This window comes from Prunus avium, chromosome 6, assembly GCF_965620075.1.
Source record: "Prunus avium chromosome 6, drPruAviu1.hap1.1, whole genome shotgun sequence".
NCBI classification, from domain to species: Eukaryota; Viridiplantae; Streptophyta; class Magnoliopsida; order Rosales; family Rosaceae; genus Prunus; species Prunus avium.
Genome location: NC_142289.1, coordinates 8,694,788 through 8,714,569, shown reverse-complemented (window position 1 = coordinate 8,714,569; position 19,782 = coordinate 8,694,788). Strand labels below are relative to the sequence as shown.

Sequence of the window (19,782 nt, the reverse complement as noted above, 5' to 3'; positions counted from 1 at the left end):
AATGTGTTACTAGGTAGTAGTAGGTACAAATTTTATTCTATTTTTCCCACAAAAGTATCAAATCTGTTGAAGACTCTTGTCAACGAAGACAGAGACTTCCGCTCTTCCGGTCCGTTAGATGAACGCAAAAACGACCTTGGAAAAAAAAAACCCAACGACTGTTGTCCCTCTAAAAAAAATTTATACTAAAATCAACGGCTCCCATTGCCACACGTACGATTCGGCTCTCGGGTCAGAACCCAGATCCAAATCCAAGGCCCCCCTCCACCGGTATCTTCCTCCATACTCTCTCTCTCTCTCTCTCTACATTGTCCCACTCTTCACTTTTCCCTCATTTCACTTTTCCTGGTTACCAAACACACACACACACTCTCTCCAGTACTCTCTCTCTCTCTAGAAAAGCTAAAGCTTTGGTGGTTGGTTTTCTTTCTATATCGTTATCATCTTCTCCCTCCTTTGAGTCATCTCTCTGCAAACACATCTCTGTGTCGGTGGTGGGATCGCTATCATTCACATTGATGATGTTCTCTGCCTGACTCGTTTTTTCGGTCTTCATTTCTCATTATTGCACTTCCTATAGAGAAAGTTCAATTCTTTTCTCTGCTCTTGGAATGTGGATCATCATCCATGCAATGCTCACCTGGTTGGTACTTCATTTGTTGATTTATTAATTAATTTTTAAGTTTTGGCATTTGGGTTAGGCTGTTTGCATGCTTTGCTTGTTCTGATTGGATTGACTGTTTGGCTTTTAGAGAAGAAGCAAGTGTATTTAAGTGGTTGGTGAGTGAATCATGGACCACAAGCCATGGCTTTGGAGGAAGAAATCTACAGAAAAGCCCAATGTTGGAGCAGCAGCAGCAGCAGAAGACAAAGTCAACGTCTTGGGCAAAGGAAATGAAGATGAGGTAACTATGAATTCATAGCTTTAGTGAAATCCATGATGGTATATTCTAATTTACATTAGCTATAAATGTATATGGTTTGTCTTGTTTTATGCTACTTTCCCTTTTAAGGCACACTTTTGGAGGCCCAAGCTAGAGCTTTACTTTAACTTCCCAGTTCCCAGAGGGTTGTTCTTGTACAATCCATAGCTGAAAGGGCTCCATCCTCAGTGTTTCACTTGAAAGATACTTAAAATCAAATAATTTTTGCTCTGTTATTATTATTATTATTTTTCTATATTGGCTCAAGGAAAGCCAGGTTTTATGAAGAAAATTGGTTATGCATTGAATAATTGCATGGAGAGATGCTTTTTTGTTTTCTATATATATATATATCTTATTGGATTCTGATGATTAGAGATTTTACTAGGGAGGTGGGTCAGTCTAGACAAGTACAATTTTCTATTTGGATATGTTTAAGCCTTCAAACTTGAGATCAATATTTAGATCAGTCAGAAGTTTTCACCAGCAAGACTAGTGTTATATCTAAAAGTTGAAACTAGTGTTGAATTTCGGTAGGAATAACTACTGCCATCAAATTGTTCACTTCTTTGATCACATTTTATTGATATACTGAATCACGCAAAATAAACAGGCCCTTCTGATGTCTATACAGTCGGGTGAGAGAGACCTCTTTCTAGCACTTCCAATTTGTGATACCATACCAAGATGCAATTCAGAATCTGGAATAATCAGTCTAATGAAATTTTAAATTACAATTTGAAGGCAATTTCACGTTTTTGTCTTTACGAAACCATACCATATTTGTCCTAAATTCTCAAAGTTTTCCTTTTTCAAAAATTAGCATTAAAGAGAGACTAAATTTGATCAAGATTTTCTATTCCACAAACCAAGATCTGATTGGGGCTACAATAATAAATATGTCAATCGAAAAGACATACTGCTTAGAGTAAATTTCCCAGGGATGACAGATATAGCTCCCCTGTGCGGCTGTGGGGATTCTGAAACCAGTTTTAGAATTTTGGTGACCATAACCAGTCAAGTGCTGTCAAATAGTTATTCCTCGTAATGTGGACAAAATAACCGAAAGATTGAATTCCTAAGGGAGTATGGTAATTAGTTATCATCATTTAAGAATTTTTAATGATGCCTGTTGTTTTAGGTTGCTGTATATGTCTTATTAGGAATTTTGTTTTTCATTTAGGAACTGTTTAATATACTTGGAGGCGTTAATGGTACTATTTTTCACTTTACTCTGTTTTCTTTTTCTTTAGATAGAGGCACTTCGGGCTGAGAAGGCAGAGCTGGAGAACAATCTGAAAACTTTAAGTGATAAGCTTGCTTCAGCTCTCTCTGAATGTAACAGCAAAGATGAACTTGTGAAGAAACATGCCAAAATGGCACAGGAGGCTGTTCAAGGTAATTCATTAGTTTAAGAGTTGTATTGGAATATATCAATAACCTGTGCATTCAGTTAATATATTGTCGCATTTTTCATATGAGTGTTTTATGCAGGCTGGGAGAAGGTAGAAGCAGATGCGGGGTTTCTAAAGCAAGAACTGGATAAAGCTTTACAAATCAGAGCAGCTCGTGAAGAAAGAATAGCTCAATTGGATGCAGCCCTCAAGGAATGTATGCAGCAGCTACGATTTGTTCGAGAAGAACAGGAGCAAAGGGTTCATGATGCTATGATGAAGACATCAAGAGAATTTGAGAAATCCCAGATGGTGTTAGAGGAGAAATTAGCAGAGACCACTAAAAGGCTTTCTAAAATAGGTGCTGAAAACAGCCATCTTAGTAATGCTCTTTTAGTGAAGGAAAAGTTGATAGGAGATTTAAGAAAACAATTGACTCAGGTGGAAGCTGATTTCAATGCGCTCACGAGTAGATTAGAATCCACTGAGAAAGATAATGCTTCTTTGAAATATGAAGTTCGAGTGCTTGAGAAAGAGCTTGAGATCCGGAATGAGGAGAGAGAATTCAACCGTCGAACTGCTGATGCATCACACAAGCAAAATCTGGAGGGTGCAAAGAAAATTGCAAAGTTAGAATCAGAATGTCAGAGGTTGCGTCTCCTGGTCCGGAAGCGGTTGCCAGGTCCTGCTGCTTTGGCAAAAATGAAAACTGAAGTTGAAATGCTAGGACGGGATTCTGTTGACACGAGGAGGAGAAAGTTGAATCCAAATGGTTTAATGTATGACTCTACTGTTGACAACTTTCCCGAGACTCCCAGCAAAAGGGTTAACATTCTGACTGACCAGTTATATGCTATGGAAGAAGAAAACCAGACTCTCAAGGAAGCACTCAATAAAAAGATGAATGAACTCCAGTTCTCAAGAAACATGTATGCTCGTGTAGCTTCAAAATTATCACAAGTTGAAACACCGCTTGAAGAATCATCAAGAGGCCAGACAACCATGGAGCCAATGAGGAGTAGTCTTATGTCTCATGAAGTCTCTGTAGCATCTATGTCTGATATTGGCAGCGATGATAAGGTTAGTTGTGCTGATTCATGGGCTTCTGCCTTGATTACGGAACTGGAGCACTTTAGAAATGAAAAACAAAAGGGATCACTAACAAGCAAAACTGTCGGAGTTTCAGACATAAATCTGATGGATGACTTTATTGAAATGGAAAAGTTAGCAGTGGTTTCTGCTGATAAACTAAGTGTAGGTTCTCCTGTTTCTTCAGCTAACGCATTTGTTGGCACCTTGGAAACTGAGTATTCCTCAGAACTTGTGGGTAGAGAGATAGTTCCTGTTTCTGACAGTGAGTCAGGCTTCAATATGTCAAACAGGGAGACCGGATTTAAAAATATTCCTGATGGTAAAGCTCCCAATTGGATTCAGGATATAGTGAAACTGGTGCTGGAGCACAACCGTGTTGCAGGAAGAAATCCTGAACAGATACTTGAGGATATAAGATTAGCTCTGGCATCCACAGAAAATCCAAAGCCTGGTGAGTTGGTTGATGCAAGGACAAATGGAAACCATTTTGATGCATCCAATCCTTCCTCTGTTAAAAGCTGCATCTCATGGAAAGGTTCAGATAGATCTCTAGTAACTGATTCACCCAGTGGAGTAAGTGATGTGGACATCTCAAGCCCAAAGAGGAGTAATCAGCACTTCCAGCCAGATCTGAGTAAATCATTATGTAAAATAATTGAGCTTATTGAGGGAATCAGTGTGCCATCTCCAGATTATAACCCAGAGAATGGGACCAGGAAGGATGGGAACTTGTCCACATATAAGAATTCAGAATACACAGGCTACATGGTTCGTGTTTTCCAGTGGAAAACTTCTGAACTTGGTGATCTTCTACAACAATTTGTTCATGCTTGTTATAATCTGTTGAATGGCAAGGCTGGTCTTGACAAGTTTGCCCAAGAGCTCACTACTGCTTTGGACTGGATTTTAAACCACTGCTTTTCACTTCAAGATGTTTCAAGCATGAAGGATGCAATTAAGAAACAATTTGATTGGGATGATACACGAAGTGAAAGTGAAGCAGAAGTTGGAGTGGTTGGTCACTTTTTAGATACAGACAAATTACGTGTTCCACGAGAACAGTTATCATGTTTGCCCACGTCTACTTCTTCAAATGGCCATAGCATCCAAATAGAAGAGCTGCAGGCCAATCTGGTCAAAGAAAACAGAAAATTAAAGGATGAATTGGTGAATATAGAATCTGCAAAGAGAGAGTTGGAAGGGAGATTTCAGTCAGCTTGTGATAAGAGTGAATACCTGATGAATCAGCTTAAGGAATCGGAAAAGGCTATCGCCAGTTTGAGAACAGAGTTACAAAGTTTAAGAGAGTCAAAAGAAATCATTGAGGACCAAATTAAAAATCACAAGGTGATGAATGAAGATCTTGACACGCAGCTTACAGTGGCCAGAGTTGAATTAGGTGAAGCTCGCCAAAAGTTTTCATCCCTAGAAGTTGAACTGGAGAATAAATACAACTGCTGTGAAGAATTGGAGGCTACATGCCTGGAACTACAGCTTCAGCTTGAAAGGTACAGATGCATACCACCAAAGATAGTATACCGACATATTAAAGCTTTTACTTATTTAAAAATATTGACTAATGTGATAAAATTATTGAGGAATCTTATGCATCTGATATATGTTTATTTTGGCAGTGTGAAGAAGAAAAGCCCAAATTCCGATCTTAATCCAGACGAAAGGCAAGCCCAAAATGTAAGTTAATGTCCTCTCGTTACACCTACATTTACCTGATGAAAGAATTTATCTTCTTTTACAAATAAGAAAATTTTTCATTGCCTAGGAAATTATATGTGAATAGTAGCTCTTTTCTTGTTCAAGGATGAGTCACTTGACAACTGTAGCATTTCAGATTCAACTTATAATCATATTTCTAGATTTAGTGGTCTACTTTACCTAAAAAATCTACGCTGAAACAGTACATTCCTATAAGAAACACCATTGAAAGTGATCAGCTTAAATGTGGACTCTCTTTCTCTTATGGTAAAAGGAGAATTCATCTTGAAACAAAACAATTCAATCCAAAAAGGATACTGTGCTTTTTTGACAACTTGTCATTCAGATGCAATATTGCATGATGTGCCTTACCGTTCTTATAATTCAAAAGAATTCCAATTCTTTACTTGTTGCTGCTTAAATTAATGGTAAATAATATTTGATCAATTTTTCAGGATTGGGAGATAACAGCTGCTTCAGAAAAGTTGGCTGAATGCCAAGAGACAATACTTAACCTCGGGAAGCAGTTGAAGGCAATGGCTGCACCAAAGGAAGCAGCCCTTTTTGACAAGGTCATCACTAATCCCACTGATATAAATACCCTCAAAGCCAAAGCCACATGCCCAACCCCACAGAAGAAGCTGAACCAACGATCCTCTCTACTAGATCAAATGTTAGCAGAAGATGGTGCTGGCATCAAAGATTTAATGTCTCCAAAGACAAAAGAGGTCGACAGTAATTCGACTTCCACGTTCGGTCCTAAGAGGGTGATAGAGCCCCTTGAGAATATCCTTGTTGTAAATGGTAAATACCAGGATGACAATGCTACTGTTGGTTCCTTAGCTATAGTGCCTGGCAAGAAAAGGGGAGGTTGGAGTTTATGGAAAAAGCTGGTATGGAGAAAGAAAGGTAGCAGCAAAAAAGTACCCCTTCCGATTGCTTCATGATCAATCTCTATCGTATGATAAGTTGATTACAACGTTGGTGTTCCTTGCTCTGTTTTGATGGCAGTTTGGTTTGTCACACGCCTGGAATGCAAAATAATAAAGGCTATAGGTCTGTTGGTCATTCTCATTTGAGAGATATTGGAGAATGCGTGAGTGAGGGTTTTGTTTTTGTTTTTGCATACGTTATGTATTGCTCCTGTATATATATATCGTTCTAGGCAACTGAGATTTTGCAACAATGTCAGCAGAGAAGTTGACATTTGTGTACCATTAACCCAAAAAAGGAAATGAGTGTGAAAAAAAGAGAATATGTAGTTATGTTGTATACCCCTCCATGTAATTCCCTGTTTTGTACACGTGTATTTTTCCCATGAATAAAATATGGTTTTTTTTCTTCTAAATATCCCAGATTCGGTGTTTCAGATCAAATCATTACCACATAGAAGAACAACATGGCGGCCGTCTAAAGCTATTGAAGTCTGGGGATGTAACAAAATTTTCAAAAAAGAAACTCCTGCACGACCGTTTTAACATCATGCATTAACACAACACTCTCTCCTTCATCAGAAGAGGGATCTCAGCAGATTAAGCAAATTCACACTTCTTTTTCATTTCTCTTTCTATAATGGGCCAATGCCTCAGCAATCTCAGCTGGAAATCAACCAGCCTTCACAAGAAAAATAATTAAAAGTGATATGTTATGTACCAACAATGAGTCAACAAATTAGGTAACAGAGACAAATCCGGAAAGACGTGCACATATTAATCACTCGGCAGAAAAATCTCTCCAGTCATGAAGCTGGTTCTGCGACGCTGTATATTCGGTGTGACATAAATCTCTTTATCTTCATTATCATTCTCTGTATAGTACAAATCTTGCAATATCAGTGAGGCCAGCCTCTCTGTAACGATCAGCAACCTGCTCCACATGGTCATCCCAAGTCCCTTCAATAGAAGCTAGATCCAACAAAAAAGCTGCTTCATCCAATGCAACCTGCAAATGACGGAACTGCGATGATAAGAAATCATTTTAACAAATTGTTTTTGGGAGTTCATAAGCAATAATGATTCGAAAACCTGAGCTGGGGCCTTTCCCTTTTTAAGATCTGCTTGCCTTCCCTCGTCAGTCACCTTCTCCTTAATGTACTCAATTTGCTCGTCCTCCCATTGTGCTATATCAGCAACTTCCTGAATTATAAGTATTCAACTGCATAATGTCATAAAAGGAACTCTTGCAGAGCAAAGTTGGCTGGGACAATCTAGGAATGATCAAGGAAAGTAGAAACCTGGTAGCTGCAACCCAGAGTCCACCATGGTGATTTTAGAGCTCCCCTAGCAGCATCTTTTGCTTCAACAGTACGCCCAACCCTGTAAAATTTACAAATGGGCTCCTTATAAGATGGAACTTAAGTGATTCAACTGACTAAATCACAACAAACGTTTAGTAGAAAGTAACTGGAAAAGTTTCCTACGAACTTCAGCAAAACCTCAGCATTGAATACATAAGGCCGTGCAAATCCAGGAAAATGCTCCTTCTTTGTATAGAATTCTCCCGTCACCAAAGCCGATACCTTTCAAAAGCACATACAGTAATTAGACCGTCAAATACACACTAACAAAATGATGCTTAGAAAAAGTAAGCAAAGTCAGGTGATGAATCTTACATGGTCCCCTTCCTCAAAATGCCACTTCACTTTGCGCTCCAAGACATCTGGAAATAAACCAACCTGAAAATGAACCATTTGTAACCGCTTCATTTTTTGAAAAAAAAAAATTTGACAAGAAAGGAAACAAAGTCAAAGGAGGAGGCTAAACAAAGAAGAAATCTCTTTCGTACTTTTCTTAAAAGGTAAATATCTAGTTTTGAAATCTGCGACTTGGCAAAGTCACCCTTTTTATAAAGTTTCTCCCCAACATCAGCAGAAGCATGAAATAGCTCCTCATTGCTTTCTCCAGAGTTTTTAGCATCTTCTTCAACTAGGATTCTGTGAATTAATTGGTCCACCTGTGGATGAAAGATAGGACGTCTGCCCTGAGAATAGTTGTATAACCAGTACAAAAATGCATTTACAATGAAATTTTGGCCATGTATGAGGAACACTGGCATGTTTTACTCACATTCTTGGCTAAAAGCCACACCCCATGCTTCCTGACCTCGACTACTGGCATGTCCATACTGCAGGTGTTGGACTAGATGAATCAAGCTTTAAAAGAAGGAACAAAATTGTTCAGGCCAAACACTTACCCTGGAGGAGCTGTAGGCCACCGGAGAAGTGCAGTTACAGCACCTATTGGCAAAGAAATATTTACAAAATTAGAACAGCTTGAACTACAAGTCAATTCTTGAGGATTCGTCAATTCCAAATAGAGGCGAAGCTTTTCCATACCTGAGCTATTTTTTGCTAGTGGTATGGCAAGGGGGATTAGCCCTTCTTTGGCTCCTGGAGAAAGAATAGATTCACCTGTTACATAGCAATGTATGTGAGAATTTACTTAAAGCTTCAACTATTTCAAAGATGAGCAGACAAAAAACAAAGCATGGATCATGTATAATAACTGTAAATTATACATCAAAAGTTCATCCATTTTCTTGCAATGCCATAACATTCAACACAAAGGCACCACAACCCAGCAACTATAACCTTGAGATTGAGAATCTACTAGGCGAGATTTGTAGAACAAATCATTGCCTTTTAAAGATTACATTGTCACATTGTTCTCTCTGAACAACCAACATGGAAACATTGAAGAAAACAACCAACACGTGCAAATCCCAAAACACAAGAATTGAATAATACCCAACAAAGAGATGTTCTTGAATATGGAAATATGAATCTTGAACAGAGGTTTAAGCAATGACCCACCTTTTGTCTTGAGCATTGTCAGCAACTGGCTCAAATGCTGTGGAGGCTGAGTTGCTGCCACCTCCTTAATGAAAGACACATGGTCTGTAAATTGAAATTTTCACCACAATCAGTTCCCAAATCTTTTAAAACAGTTATATCAATAGGCACTTCCATAATTCAAAGCCAAACAGAGCCTTAAGTTACCAGGAGTGGCAGAGGAGTAAGAGCAGTGTGGTCCAGCTCTACTGTGCCGAAGAAGAACAGAGGTGGCTCGAGGTCCTCCGTACACCAATCCGCTGCCAACTTTCATTTTTGTGTTAATGGAGTCTGCTGCTCTGCTTCGTCGTCGTTTATCTTTTCATCTTTGTATCGAAATTCTCAGCCACATTAGATTGGGCCTCAAAAGTCGACACCGAGAGCCTCAGACCCATTACCGTTGGGCCTGAACATAGGCATTAGTGCTGGACAATTGAGGTGAGGGACGTTGGAATACACATAAAAATTCGACCACATTCACAAGAGGATTATAGCTCAAGTGCTGAAGGGTAATTATCCTTATACTCAAAGTTATGTATTTGATTCTTCCCTTTCCCATTATCGCGTGTATCAAATCACATAATTTGCCGACTTGGTTTTAGTAATCGAGTTTATAATAAGGGTAGTAAATGTACATAACAAATTAATTGGAAACCAATGACTTGCTTTGACAATAAAGTTGTGTTTTGAAGCATTTTCATCCACTTGGGTCATGTACTAGTTAGTACCAACAAAAAGCGTGAAGCACTCCAATTAACCGAATTAAGTAAAACAAAGGACTAATATAGCTTAGAGATAATCCATGGTTTTGTTTGGACTCTAAACTTGTTTGGTTGCTAGAATTTAATTGGATTAGGAGGTAGAATTGAATTGCATTGGATTACATTGAATTGGAAATGATATATCCTTTATTGGCACTAGTGTCCCAAATTTTTGTGTAATGATATATCCTTTATTGGCACTAGTGTCCCAAATTTTTGTGTAATGATACATCCTTTATTGGCACTAGTGTCCCAAATTTTTGTGTCATGACTCCCGAATCTTAGGTTCAAGGTCAAATCTTAGGTTCAAGGTCAAGGAGTTGGAGTAGTGGGATTATGTATTCCCATCTTCTTGGTAGGATAAATTATCCTACAAAAATAAACATAATGGGATTATGTTGAGATTATCTTTTATCCTATCTACAATCATATTTTAGCTCCAAACATGGTAATGGATTAAACAAATCTAATTATGTTACTTATCCTACCCACCAAACGAGACCTTATAGGGATGCAATACAATTAACGTGCTGTGAGAATATATCAAGTGGAAGAAATTGCAAGTTGAAGAGAATATTGAGACAGTAAATTTAAAATCGAACTGTAGATACAGTAATTTGATTGATGGTTGTTTCTGGGTAAGCATCAGGCTTGGGTTGGCAAAAGCATCTCATTTGTAAGTTGTATGAGAACAGGTGCGTAGAGAGAGAGAGAGAGAGAGAGAGAGCGTGCACTGACCACTGACCACTGACCACGTGATCTAAACGACGGGGCACGTGGGAATTGAGATTTGAGGCAATAATATGAGAACACGCACAGAATGTGCTCATGTCCGTCAACTCCAAAGCTCGTGATGAGAGAGAGTAGAATGACCATGGTGTTTCATCACGTGGCCATTTACCACTATTCAGCTCAGGACCACGGGCCACACCCTCCAGTCTCCACCTCCACAGTCCACTCATCTCATCTGACGCAACACAACTCCCTCAACTTTTTTTTTTCACCTACAACAAGTTCAAAGGGTTTGGCTTGCCATAGTTTTCACATTTGCAACATTTTTTCACCCTCGGGAGTCTCTTTTTTTTTTCATCTAAAAAAAGAAGAGTGAAATTGCATTGCAAAAGTCATAAATTATTGTTTGGTTGAAACACCGGTGGCCAAGCCAATGAAGCCATGTGGTCACACTCACGGCCGTCAGTTGATTGCTAACTCTGCCCTGGATTGAGACACTACAATGACAGAAAAAACAGAAAGAGAAAGAGACCAGAACAAAACACAAGGCACAAAAGGCAACTGAACATAGAAGCGGCTAGATGTGAATTATGGTGATGATGGAAGAGGAAGGGCGACCAGAGAGTAAAAAATATGCTCTCAAGTTATGGATGACGATGGAGGGTCATGTTGGCAGCTTGGCTAAATGCAAAACTGAGCCAAGAGGATAAAACAATCAACTCTCAAGTTGATAAAATATCCAGTTTAGCGCAGCACCAAGCCTAGCATCACAAAAGAATACCATACTTTAAAAGTGACATCTAAGCTGTAGCTCACTCCCTCAAGTATTGTAATAGATTTGAATCATGGACCCAAAAGAATCATCTCATAATAGGGGTAAAAGAATGCAGCAACCTTGAACCATTTCACAAGGAAGAAAAAAACAACTTGAGAATCATGATATTTTCCCAATGCAATTGACCATACTTGACAACTTTCAATAATGAATCATCATTCTTCAGGAAACCAACAAGGCACAAGTTAATGTCTGCATCTACTTTCAGTGCATGCATATCATCAACAAATTGCTGTTTTTTTAACGGTCAACAGCAATAGACTGAAAATGGGAGAAAAAGGAACTCTGCAAATTTCCTCACTTACCTTTTGTAACTTCAAATTCAAGTCTTAACAGTGACCAACTTTTCCTCTTCTACTTCCTCAAAGTCAAAAACCCAAATGTTAAATAGGCAATAGCACCATTTACTGGGATACATGTATTACTAGATTGTAAAGATGCAAACAAAGAAAAAGAAACAAGTTTTCTCACTGCAGTAGCATTCATAACTGAACAAGAACTGCAATTATTAAAACCAAAATCATTCCATGTTCCACCATGCGAATTTCTTACAGCGGCTTAATGACAATGAACACCAGTAAGGATTCAAACCAAATATTTCTAGACTTAACCTTTTATACTGTGGCAGTTTTTTATGAATTCAAGCCATAAATGATGCTGGGGGATGGAAAGGCCAAATCACAGTGGAAGATATGGATCCTGCACTTAGGGCAAGCCTAAAGAGTTGGAAATTTGTCTTTGTGGTGAACTCTGGGGAACTTGGCAATAAGCACATCGTCTGACCTAATTTTTTCTGCCTGAAATCATCTTTTCTAAATTTTAACTTATCAATTCCTCCCACACCATCCTCTTCCTTTATTGTTGGGTCAAAAATGAACTCCCAAGTACTTCAAAGCATATTGATATCAACAATACCGATGATCATGTGGCCCAGAAAATCTCTTTAGGAAAATGACTACAGAAATCATTCTCTGTGAAATGAGCAATTTCAAATTTCTCTTAAAGAGCAAATATAGACCAGTCCAAGTTAAAACAAAATGACTGAATTTAGAAACTGGTTATCTTAAAGAAAAGATCACATGGTACCTTCACAATTCTGCAGAGTGTCAATCTGTAAGAGACTTCATGTCATCTGCATCTTTCTTCTTCGTGAGGAAGACACACTGGGTCGCATTCTTCTTCTACTACATTGTTATACCAGCAAGTGTTTTTAGTTCCAGAAATCCAACTCACGAAGCCGATTTCCATTTGCATCCTAGCAACCACTGCCATTCTAAACACAATCTGCTCTCCAAGATAGCAGAAATTCTTTCACATAAACACAAAGTTCTCTTCATTTTCTTGTCTTTCAAAAATTTGAGTTTAGAGAAAATCCCTCTGTATGATGCCTTCATCTTCTTGTATTCTGGGTAGTATTCAAGAATGTCATGTCCATCCATCAAACCAAAGTGGCAATCATGTGACTCCTAGAGTCGAATTGTGCCAATGGATGTGTTGTGACTGAGAAGCTTGTAAATACATGATGCAAAAAAGTAATGTCAATGCATTAAAGAAACCAGCTTCGAATTGGTGAAACACATCTTAATTTTTCACATAGCTAACTATCCAATTTTTCTTTTAGGTGAAAAATAAAATGTGATCGCCTATAAAGCAAACAAAAAGCAGCGAATGTGCACTCTTTTCAACCAGGGACAGCACTCAAACCAAAAATTTACCGGAAATGAAAGGGCTAAGAAAACCTTACATAAATACAAACAAGACAAATTTATCTTTCATGTCCATTACAAAATAGTTCAGGCACAATATCAGTTGTCAAAATATCACATGTTCTCATTAACTATCAAAGAAGGTTTCGATCAGCAGCACACAACAGTCAGGTAAGATCTTGGACAGCATTGCTAAAAGGTTAACTACCACTATTAGTCTTGTCTAAGGTCATCTTGAAACAGGATCCATGTATTGGAGCTGATAATAGGAATGGTTATGCCGTATTGAGCTATCTACAACTTGCTATTTTGGAAAGATCATTTGTTTGTACTTCGCATAACATTGGGCTAATTTTCATAACGTCTTAGTATGGTTTCAAATGAACATGAAAAGGCTACAGAACAAGCAAATTAATAAATAGAACAGTAGACAAATGGTTGCACAAGCTTTACTGAGATCAATAAGACAAAAATTTGTAATTTCATTACTATTTTGACAAAAAAAAATTGTGTAAGCACATAAATGGGGGACAATAATGAGGTGAACCTACCTATAAAAATAAAACAAATTGAGTACAACCTCTAAATAATCAATTCTTATCACTCGAGTTCATCAAGTTTGATCTCATGTTGTTCACCGGAAGAAAGGATTTTCACACCCACCATACCCCTTTGCCACTCTGAATCTCCCACCAATATCAACCTATTAGCATTTATTCTTGCTGCACGCTTGAATACCCTGACATAGATCAAATTCAACCCATGGAAATATAACATATTAGAAACAGAGTGATTGAAATAGAAATTTGCAAGCACCTAATAAGATGGTGGCAAATACCATTTGAGCGGTTTGTTCTCCAAGACTAAATCAACACTTTGACCTTTTCCCCTGAGTATGGTGGCAACTGTGGCAGCGGCTCCTTGAAGTCCAGGATCCAGAGCACACACAATGTTTTCTACTTGCAGGCTGAGTTCTGGCAGAAGACCCTTCTCCTTTAGCAACTGTAATCCCAACACCAAAATGTCAAATAAACGATAAACCAAACGAAAATTCTAGGAGCCAAGAATGAAGTATATTTAAGTACTAGAAGTATTTATCCCAATCATAAGCACATATTGTGCTTCAACAAGAAAACTTAAATGTAATAGAAAGTGGCTTCATAAAGCAAGGAATAGGAAATAAATAAGTTGAAACTCACTTCCACTATGACAGCATCACCAAATCCAAAGCCACTAGCAGGAATGTCATCACCACCAAAAGTAGAAAGCAAGCGATCATATCGCCCACCACCACAAATGGCTCGCAACTTTCCTCCTCTATCAAAACCCTGAAAATAAAATTAATCATTTAGGGACTGTGTTCAACAGTGAAGAAACCCGCAGCAATTTTCTTTACACGCAAGGGAGATTTAATATTCATGAACAGATTAAGTAATCATGCACAGCCAAAAGCTGTTGCCCTTTTTTTCTATCTACAGCGCAAAGTTTGTTCTTACATGTAGGCACATTAGTGCAGAATTGAAAGCATTTTCTATGTCAGAAATTTTAGTGGCACAAGTTTTCACACGACACGGCATGTCACATGCCAGTTGTTTCATGCATAAGGGATGAAAACATCATAACCAACTTACAGAACACCTAAAATACTCTACTGCAATATCTAATAACAATGCTACTAACGTTTTGCTCACAGGCCATGCCTCAGCTCAGTACTTCCAAAATCTATAATTGTATAGACTTACAGGAAGATAATATCTATAAATTACATCCCCATGGCTAGAGTGATGCCTGAAATAGAAGTGTGGTAACAAATATGATCCCCAGCCCCAGGACATTATTTACACTCATAAAGGTATGTACCAGACTATACAGGAAAGTCATCGGTCCCCAAGAGCAACAGAACAACTAAAGAAAATGGAAAACAATGTTTTAACTTGATTCTATTAGTATGACTGATATCCGCGATTAAAAAGTATTGGGGGGAAAGCAACATGGAAAATCTAACCTCGAAGACAATACCAGTATAGTAGGCAAGGCCACGAACAATAGAAGCATCAAACTGAATCCATTCAGAATAACCAAATTTCTCAGCAAGAGAGAATAGCTGTTTCAGATCAGCAACTGCTTCACAGGCATCTCCAAGTATCTCTACATAAGAAAAACATGGAATGCATACTAAGTAAGAGTTACATCATCTCTCACTGCGAAAAAAAGATAATTTTTTTTGGGTTACACAATAAAGAGAACCTTTAAACCAGCACTAATGAACGATTACCAAAAGCACCTTCCTCCTCAACAAATTTTTGAAACAAATAAGAAAACTAATTTATTATTGTCACCGCAACTTATATAAACTAAAAATCTGAACCCACCTCCTCTACCTGTACCTTACCACTTTCAAGTTTGAACTTTAGTTTACTTTTCTCTGTTCTACAAATAACTACCAACTTTTGATCTCAACATCACCATTCCTCAACAAAATTGTCTATTTATTTTTTCACTCTTCTTCAATTCCTACAAAGGCAACCCCTTAATTAAGTTTTCCTTGTTTTGTCACCTATTGGTATTTCTCCACCTTTTTCTACATACTAAGGCCTAGCTAAGCCTTTACCATGTTCAAGCTATCTGTATTACCTCACATTATCTTATCACCCTTCACCTTTTGCTAAGATACAAAAGCCTAGCTAAGCTTTTATCATGTTCAAGCTATCTGTATTACCTCACATTATCTTATCACCCTTCACATTATGTTCCTCAACCATCAAGAGATCTAGTATCAAGACACATTTTAACTCATGCATGCTCATGTAACTTGTATAGCCAAAAAATATATTATCTAAACAGTTTCTGAATCAATATCGATAAGACCAACCTTCCAACTTTGTCAAAGACTTTATGGAAAGAACTTGCAATAACTGCTCAATAGCCTCTTCTGATACACCAGCAGATTTCAACTCATTTTTAATATCATCCACTGGAATCTTCTCTATCTGTTCATAATTAAATCCCAGAAAAAGGATTAGAAACCTATAAACAAAATCTACATTCTCATCACCATATATGGTTATGTATAAGAAAATGAGAAAAATATAATATTCATTGTGCTATCAGACACATAGCAAGGTTAGATTCTAAATCCAAAATGCATACAAAGTTCAAGGGCCATAACCATAGCAGATGCACGCAGACACACACATACAGTTCATTGCTAGTAACTTTTTTTAGTAGGACATTTTTTATAGTTCATGTTGATTCGTTGAAGTTCTCTTGCTACAACTAATGCATGTCAAAAGAACTTCAACGAATCAACATGAACTATAAAAAATGTCCTACTAAAAAAAGTTACTAGCAATGAACTGATTTGTTAGGTTTACATGTGGGAAACCTAGAATCAATTGAAGAAAGAATTTCTACTTTAAAAGAACCTAACAAACTAAATAACATGATTGTAATCTAATTATTTTTCAACAATAAATTATTAAACCAAACTACAACACTGGTCATCATGGCATTCACATCAGATTTTTTTTCAAGAACAATAAAGTACAAAACCACAACAGATTCAGATGCAATCCAAAACTTGCAACCTTGCACAATTTACCTTGTCTATGATGATGCAAACCTTGCCAAATAAAGCTTCGGGTATGGAGTAATGCCTCAATACTTCTTGCAAAACCTGTAATGTAAGAAAAGTAGAAGAATCATCTGCCCCGGTTTCCAAAAATCATTAATAAAACAAGAGTTCTAATGTGAGGATGAGTGTGGATCAAATGTCTCTTAAAACTTAAAAGATTAACAAGGTAGACTAGTAGTCATAAACTATAGCAAAAAAAAAATCATCAAAACTCATTTTAATGAAACAAACAGTGGCAAGGCTTTTTATTTTTATTTTTTGTGTGGCTTCTGGCAACTATTGTGAGTATATCATAATAACCCAGAATATTATATTGTTCAAAACAATTGGGATGTATAAGTTGTTTTCATTTTCTATTTTGAAAAGCAACTAGAGAAGCATGTGGCAATACAAAGCCTTTGGAAACAGACCTCCCACAGACAGACGAACAATATCAAAAAGACAAATGTTATGAAGAACTTTGAATCTGATTGTCTTAGTTCATGCAAGGAAAAACCATCCACACCTTTCGACTTGAAACCTTAAATCCAACATCTGATGCGGTAATTCCTAATCGCTTGAAGAAAGTGACAATTGAAGAAATAAGTTCTGCTTCAGCCTAGAACATGGAGAGAAAAAAAAAAATCCAAGCTTGTTAGGGAAATGCATATAACATAATACAATCAAATACAACAATGTGCCATGCATCATGTGGAGCAGATGGAGATTTCAATCAATGCAAGAGTGTTGGACAAAATCATTAAAATCAGAATCATATAAGCATGCAAAACTAGTTAGCATGGATTATCTTTTCCCGTACCAAAAATTTCAGTATCAAATATAGTATTGCATGGATTATCAAAAATTTCAGCTCTATACCGTAACTTCAGGTACACCAATAATGTCCATATTCCACTGGTAATGCTCCCTACGCCTCCCCCTCGTCATCCTCTCATACCGCCAACACTGCCCCACGGCAAACCATTTCAATGGAAGGGATAGAGATTTTCTGGACAGAAAAAAACACGGGAATCAAAATTTCTGGCATCTGTACCTGGATATAAAAAAAATCACGAGTAAACATACAGATATCCATTATATAGCCAAGTCTTTAATTAGCAACAAGAACATGAAAATGCTCAGCAGAATCAGAATTTCAGTACCCTTTCTGTATCACCAGTCTTGCCAAAGAAGGAGTGAGCTCAGGCCTCAATGCAACTCGACGATTACCTCGGTCTTCGAAGCAATATAGCTGCACAATACAATACATTGCAATGTAAGTACATGTACGTATTTACAATTGACGCAATGCGAGTAAAAGAAGAGCTATAAAAACCTGGTCTCGAATTTCCTCTCCTGCTTTTCTAATATACAGAGCCTCGGACTCGAGAACTGGAAAGTCGACCTCTTCGAAGCCAAACAACCGCGAGACCTCTCTGAAATGGTAGAAGAGCCAGTTGCGGAGCCGCATATCTTCGGGCGGGAAGTCCCTGGTGCCCTTGGGAGGGTTGACGTCGATCTTCTGGAGGTCTTCGGTGATCGGCGCCGGAGATAGAGCTCCGGCGCGACCGCCGGAGCCGACGGCATTGGGGGTGAGAGCAGAAGCGGCGGGTGAGAGAGAAGAGAGGGGTCTAGGGTTTGGAGAGAGAGGGAGCTTGGGGATGGGGAATCTGATAACGCGAGCTAAGGGCTTGTGTAAGATAAGGAGGGATGAAGAGACTGCGGAGGAAAGCATGGTGATGCTGATGAGGGCTCGACGGTCTTTTTGGTTACAGTGGGGTTTTTGTTTGGTTTTGCTGTACGCAGAGGAAGATGTTGAAGTTGAAAGGCGAAACGCGACGGGCTAGACGTTGGAGTACCGATTTGGCGGGGGCCCAAGGCCCAAACAGTTTGAAAGGTTGAGACTATTTGTTGGGCTCTTGTTGTGAACCCACGGGCCGTGTTTTGGCCCAATCGGAAAACCCGGCCGTAATCACTCCGCTTACCAAATATGAAAATTTCTTGATACTTCAAGCCAGAGGTGACAAACAAGTTATGTTCCGTCATGGTCATGTAGAGCCTTCTCTGACTGAAGGTGGCTTCGCAAATTTTTTCATGTAATACATGAAAAGAAAAATATTATGTAATGTTTGTAAGGGTAGTGCTCTTTAATTTACATTTCGCTCTAAATCAAACGTATATATAATGTATATTTCAAATTCACCGTCTAATAACATTATATAATGCTCATAAGTTTCGCAGAATTGCTGTTAAAAAATCATAGAGGCCTTGAAAAGTTTAAAAGGTGGCTTGCTTATAAAATTGAATCAGTGTCTTTTTCTTGATTAGTCATGTCAAAACCTTCATGATTGTCCGACAAAATGGTGGGTTATCCGTTCATCCTGTATGATGCGAAAGTGATCACCAATACAAGTTTACTCAAAAGAAGCAACACACCATCCATTTCTAACCAAATATATTTCATGGCTGATGAGACTAGTAGTGCCCACAAGAAGTATATATATTCCTTCTGATTCTTTATCTTCCACAGAAACACATCTATTAAAGTTTCCTTTTGCTGGTTTTGAATTGTTTTAAAATCCATGGATATTTTTAGAGTTAATGAACATGAACTATATTTATACTTATCTCTACTTATTATTTTGAGCCTACCCAGATGTATATAAAATTCGAAATATATCAAAGTTCATGTTTATCACGCATCTGTTTTTTTATGTGTTTTTTTGCTTTCGTTTTCTGGAACACACATGTGCATCCAAATTTATCCAACTGCATACATATGCACTGACCCATTTGTTGATAATATTTTAATTATTTTTTAACGTTTCCTCATGAATAATGGCCTCCTGAGTCCTGCCGCCATGCTTACAAATAAAATACATTTTCTTCAATTCTTTGCAAAATGAAATTAGCTTGACCCAACTAGAGGAACAAATCCTATTTTACATTTTTGTGTTATTTCATGTGTGGTTGACTCAAATTAAACCTAGTAGCACTAAACTCACGTTCACTAGAAAAAAATTGTGGTACTTATTTCATGTGGAAAATTTATAATTGTATCCTGAAAGTCTAAAACAAGATGACTACTACTTGCCGCATACAACACATTATTTTTATCGTTATATGCATGTTTATTTTATTCACGCTCTTGTGTCGTGATGTCTCTCTCTCTATATCATTCCAA

At 37.8% G+C, this 19,782-nt stretch overlaps 3 protein-coding genes across 6 annotated transcripts; 1 reads left to right on the top strand and 2 right to left on the bottom strand.

Moving 5' to 3' along the window:
• The first annotated feature begins 296 nt into the window (after positions 1-296).
• On the top strand, positions 297-6,470 carry LOC110757344 (filament-like protein (DUF869)). 2 transcript variants are annotated; one of them, XM_021958929.2, is made up of 6 exons: positions 299-643; positions 753-905; positions 2,177-2,321; positions 2,418-4,917; positions 5,044-5,101; positions 5,578-6,470. In XM_021958929.2, the coding sequence occupies exons 2-6, from the start codon at positions 792-794 to the stop codon at positions 6,067-6,069; spliced, it is 3,309 nt and encodes a 1,102-aa protein (XP_021814621.2). In that variant the 5' UTR covers positions 299-643; positions 753-791; the 3' UTR covers positions 6,070-6,470. The 2 variants fall into 2 exon arrangements, with proteins under 2 accessions (XP_021814620.2, XP_021814621.2); XM_021958928.2 differs by having other exon boundaries at positions 297-643; positions 2,418-5,101.
• Positions 6,471-6,654: 184 nt separating this feature from the next.
• On the bottom strand, positions 6,655-9,330 carry LOC110757337 (protein IN CHLOROPLAST ATPASE BIOGENESIS, chloroplastic). Its single transcript, XM_021958921.2, has 11 exons — positions 9,120-9,330; positions 8,934-9,017; positions 8,457-8,531; positions 8,315-8,357; positions 8,188-8,245; positions 7,907-8,074; positions 7,734-7,796; positions 7,546-7,640; positions 7,356-7,437; positions 7,147-7,257; positions 6,655-7,063 (listed from the first exon to the last, which is right to left on the bottom strand). The coding sequence occupies exons 1-11, from the start codon at positions 9,223-9,225 to the stop codon at positions 6,923-6,925; spliced, it is 1,026 nt and encodes a 341-aa protein (XP_021814613.2). The 5' UTR covers positions 9,226-9,330; the 3' UTR covers positions 6,655-6,922.
• Positions 9,331-11,729: 2,399 nt separating this feature from the next.
• Positions 11,730-18,762, bottom strand: LOC110757345 (Class II aaRS and biotin synthetases superfamily protein). 3 transcript variants are annotated; one of them, XR_015836639.1, is made up of 12 exons: positions 17,935-18,762; positions 17,762-17,850; positions 17,478-17,607; positions 17,125-17,217; positions 16,587-16,661; positions 15,858-15,975; positions 14,991-15,133; positions 14,185-14,313; positions 13,824-13,987; positions 13,537-13,724; positions 12,366-12,787; positions 11,730-12,250 (listed from the first exon to the last, which is right to left on the bottom strand). XR_015836639.1 is itself a non-coding variant. In XM_088255148.1 (11 exons), the coding sequence occupies exons 1-10, from the start codon at positions 18,331-18,333 to the stop codon at positions 13,586-13,588; spliced, it is 1,479 nt and encodes a 492-aa protein (XP_088111274.1). In that variant the 5' UTR covers positions 18,334-18,762; the 3' UTR covers positions 11,730-12,787; positions 13,537-13,585. The 3 variants fall into 3 exon arrangements, 2 of the variants coding, with proteins under 2 accessions (XP_088111274.1, XP_088111273.1); XM_088255148.1 differs by having other exon boundaries at positions 11,730-12,787; XM_088255147.1 differs by lacking the exons at positions 11,730-12,250; positions 12,366-12,787 and having other exon boundaries at positions 13,413-13,724.
• Between the last annotated feature and the right edge of the window lie 1,020 nt (positions 18,763-19,782).